Source organism: Telopea speciosissima, chromosome 6 (genome assembly GCF_018873765.1).
Source record: "Telopea speciosissima isolate NSW1024214 ecotype Mountain lineage chromosome 6, Tspe_v1, whole genome shotgun sequence".
NCBI lineage: Eukaryota > Viridiplantae > Streptophyta > Magnoliopsida > Proteales > Proteaceae > Telopea > Telopea speciosissima.
This window is the reverse complement of record NC_057921.1, coordinates 19,451,536-19,455,005: the sequence shown is the minus strand read 5'-3', so window position 1 is coordinate 19,455,005 and position 3,470 is coordinate 19,451,536. Positions and strand designations below refer to the sequence as shown.

The 3,470-nt window shown below is 41.6% G+C and overlaps 1 protein-coding gene across 1 annotated transcript; it reads right to left on the bottom strand.

Annotated features, from left to right (window-relative positions):
• Positions 1-1,172: 1,172 nt before the first annotated feature.
• Positions 1,173-2,871, bottom strand: LOC122665498. Its single transcript, XM_043861654.1, has 3 exons — positions 2,851-2,871; positions 2,304-2,730; positions 1,173-1,573 (listed from the first exon to the last, which is right to left on the bottom strand). Exons 1-3 carry the CDS (start codon positions 2,869-2,871, stop codon positions 1,173-1,175), a joined length of 849 nt encoding a protein of 282 aa, XP_043717589.1.
• Positions 2,872-3,470: the final 599 nt, after the last annotated feature.

Sequence of the window (3,470 nt, the reverse complement as noted above, 5' to 3'; positions counted from 1 at the left end):
CTTGAAATCAGTACCACCCCTTCCACAAGTTGCATTTCTTCTGGGTAACCATTTGGACCATCAGTGATGAGTCTAAGTTAACCATAAAATCCGATAGACCCAAGTTCAAACACATTTTTAAACCATCACGAAAGAGCTTTCATCTCAGCCACAGAATTAGTGCAATCCCCATAAAAGTTAGAGAAAGCCATTAGCATGGCTCCCTCCTTATTTCTAAAAGTCCCTCCCCCACAACCAGGCCCGGGGTTTCCTTTACAAGCACTATCAACATTAAGCTTCACAGATACAAAAGGAGGGCACCAGTAAATAGGCCGACACGCTTCTCTTGGGAGACTTATCCTTCAAGCCAAAGTAGTTTAGAATAAGAGACTCTCAAGAGATAACCAAGTGCTTCAGCTTTGAAGGGTAACAAAGGTTGTTCACCCAACTTTTAATTTTCCAAATAATAGTCCTTGCAGTTCGAACACCCTCACCATGCCTTAGGTTATTCCTTGCGCGCCAAAGCTCCCAAACAATAAGAGAAGGAATAATTCCAGTGATTAAGCCACAAAAACTACTCGACCTAGCCAAATTCTGCCAGAGCCAAATCCTACTCCTCGCGTCCTGGGGATGAATGACTGTAACATAAAAAACCATAAAAAAATGAGCCCAAACCTTAATAGTCATACCACCTTCCACTAGGCAGTGGTCAATCGACTCCCTACTTGGGTTCCCGCAACAAGTACACCTGGACACCATTGGAATGCTAATGTACATCAAAGCATCATCAGTGCGTATTTTACCATTTAGGATCTGCCAAGTAAAAAAGGCAATTTTTTTAGGGAGAGACTGGTTCCAAATCCATTTCACATATGTAAAAGGAAGGAACCGTTTCCTAATTTGATTCCAAGTAGATTTGGATGTGAACCGGCCGTCACAAGAGGGGGTCCAAACCAACCTATCAGCATTGTTAGAGAAAAGAACATTCCAATTAGCAATGCTATCCCCGATCGCTAGATCATCAATTCGGTTCAATATTCCATGTCCCACAACCCGTTATCAAGCACCACGTCCTTCACACATAGAGACACATCCACTTGCAAGGCATTATCCACCAAATCGATGAGAGGGCCTTCACCAAACCAATTGTCTAGCCAAAAATTTGAATTACCTGAGCTGATCAACCACTTGAATCAGGCATGGAAGAAATCCTTATGAGCAAGAGCATTTCTCCAAGACTTAGACCCAATCCTACTTGGCTTAGCCATAGCAATGTGAAGACTTTTAAAAAATTTGACTTTGAAGAAATTACTCCACAAGGAGCTTTCAAAAACGATGCACCAAAGGCCCTTTACCCTCAAGGACAAAGCAACATCTTCCAGTCTCCTAACACCCAATCCTCCTTCCATCATCAGTGTACACACTTTGTTCCAACTAACCCAATGATGGCGTTTACCCCATTCCGAACTTCCCCAAAGAAAATCAGCACATATTCCACAGAACTTTCCAATCACTGCCTTGGGAAGATCAAGTGCGGCAAGAGCATGTATAGGCATTGAAGCAAGCACATGTTTTAAAAGCGTAAGTCGTTCCCCTGTAGATAAGAGTTTTCCTTCCCAACTGGCAACTTTAGATCTGACTTTCCCCAATAAATCATAAAAAAAAAAATAGATCTTAAGTCTTCCTATAAACAGAGGCGCCCCCAAATAAGTTAGGGGTAAACAACTCCTGGCAAAACCTGTAACATTCTCCACCCATTTGAGCCCTGACTTCCAAAGTTTTGGGACTCATTATGAAACAACTCTTTTGTTTATTAATCAGTTGGCCAGAGAAACCTTCATACCTGCCAATAAACCCAAGGATTTGCTTCAAGGACCTTTTCAACCCCTTGGTGAAGATAATAGTGTCGTCAGCAAACAAAGAGTGGGAGATACCCGGGCAACCTCTAGGCAATTGGAAAAAGGCAGCCCTACCTTCCATGAAAAGATTTTTTAAACTACTACTAAGAACCTCCTCTACAAGGATAAATAAAGCAGGGGAAAGGGGATCACCTTGCCGCAGCCCCCTAGAAGACTTAAAATAACTAGTAGGAACTCCTCCCCAAGTAATTGAAAACCAACAGTTCTCCATGATTTTCTTTATTAAGTCAATCCAAACGCTTGCAAAACCAAATTTGGCTAGAATAGAGTAAAGAAAATTCCATTCTATGTGGTCATAGGCCTTCACCATGTCAAGTTTAAGAACGACATTACCCCCTCTGGTTTTTCTATTTAGATCCTACACCACCTCCTGGATAAGGGCAATATTATCATGAATGCACCTACCTTGCACAAATGCTCCATGTTCCTCTGCGATCAAGTTAGGCAGCAAAGTAGCTAATCTAGTAGAGAAAATTTTTGCAATAATCTTAAAAGAAAAATTGCAAAGGCTAATGGTTTGGAAATCAGCCATTACCTCCGGATTCTCTTTTTTCGGAATGAGGACAAGGTTTGCCGAAGTGTAACTTCTAGGAAGGTTTCCCCCTGAGAAAAAACCCTTCACCGCTGCACAAATGTCTTCTCCCACAATGTCCCTGCATGGCGTAAAAAAATACCCAAAAAAGCCATCCGGCCCTGGGGCACTATCACAGGAGAGGGAGAAAATAGTCTTTTTCACCTCTTTCAAGGAAGGAGCAAGTAAAAGCCCAGAGTTATCTTCAGCAGTCACCAATTGAGGGATGCAATCCAATGGATCCTCATCAATATCACTTCCCTACGAAGAAAAAATGTTCAAAAAATGCCCAACAGCTTCGGCGTTCACATCATCAGGTTCCTCTAACCCCCTCCCGTCACCCGATTTGATTTTAACAATAGCAACATTCTTTCTTCTTACATTCACCATTGCATGAATCATTCGTACACTAAAATGCCTAATATTTAATTGCAATGATAAAGACTTCTCAAGTCTAGGGACCAGTCATTGACTATTAATAAGAATCTTTTTCTTAATACAATAATCCATTCAATATTCTAATGTGATCTAGTTCAATATATATAATTAAGGAGAATGTTCTCTGTGGCGGGGGGCAGATTGCGCCCAGACACATGGGGGTAGGCATAATGACCACCCTACCCCCTGGGTGGCAGGCTCATGTCTCTAGGTGTAGCCTGCGCTGCGGCACAGAGAACATGAGCCCATATAATTATGATCACTCATAATTTTGTTTGTAATCACCACTCACATCAACTCACAATGTGACCATCTATATGAGTATAGTGTCCAGTTCTATCCCTAATTGCAAACAACTTAAAGTGTAATGATAATCGAATGCCAAAATAAACAATGCAAATCAATTTATTATTAAGGGTTTTCTTCAAATGCCCCCCACAAATTGCCCAAACGTACAGATGCTCCCCCTGAACTTTCACTAATTCCAAATGCACCCCTACTTTCCAAACTATGTAACACTCTGGTCCTCCCGTTAGTCTAGGATGATAAGTTCTAATGTCTGG

Bases quoted from the DNA above. Each gene is read 5' to 3' on its own strand.
- LOC122665498 (XM_043861654.1), bottom strand. From the start codon at position 2,871: ATGATTCATGCAATGGTGAAT. The intron at 2,731-2,850 runs GTAAGAAGAAAG...TTTTCTTCGTAG, and splicing joins TGATTCATGCAATGGTGAAT to GGAAGTGATATTGATGAGGA. The intron at 1,574-2,303 runs GTAGGTGCATTC...TCTTATCTACAG, and splicing joins ACATGGAGCATTTGTGCAAG to GGGAACGACTTACGCTTTTA.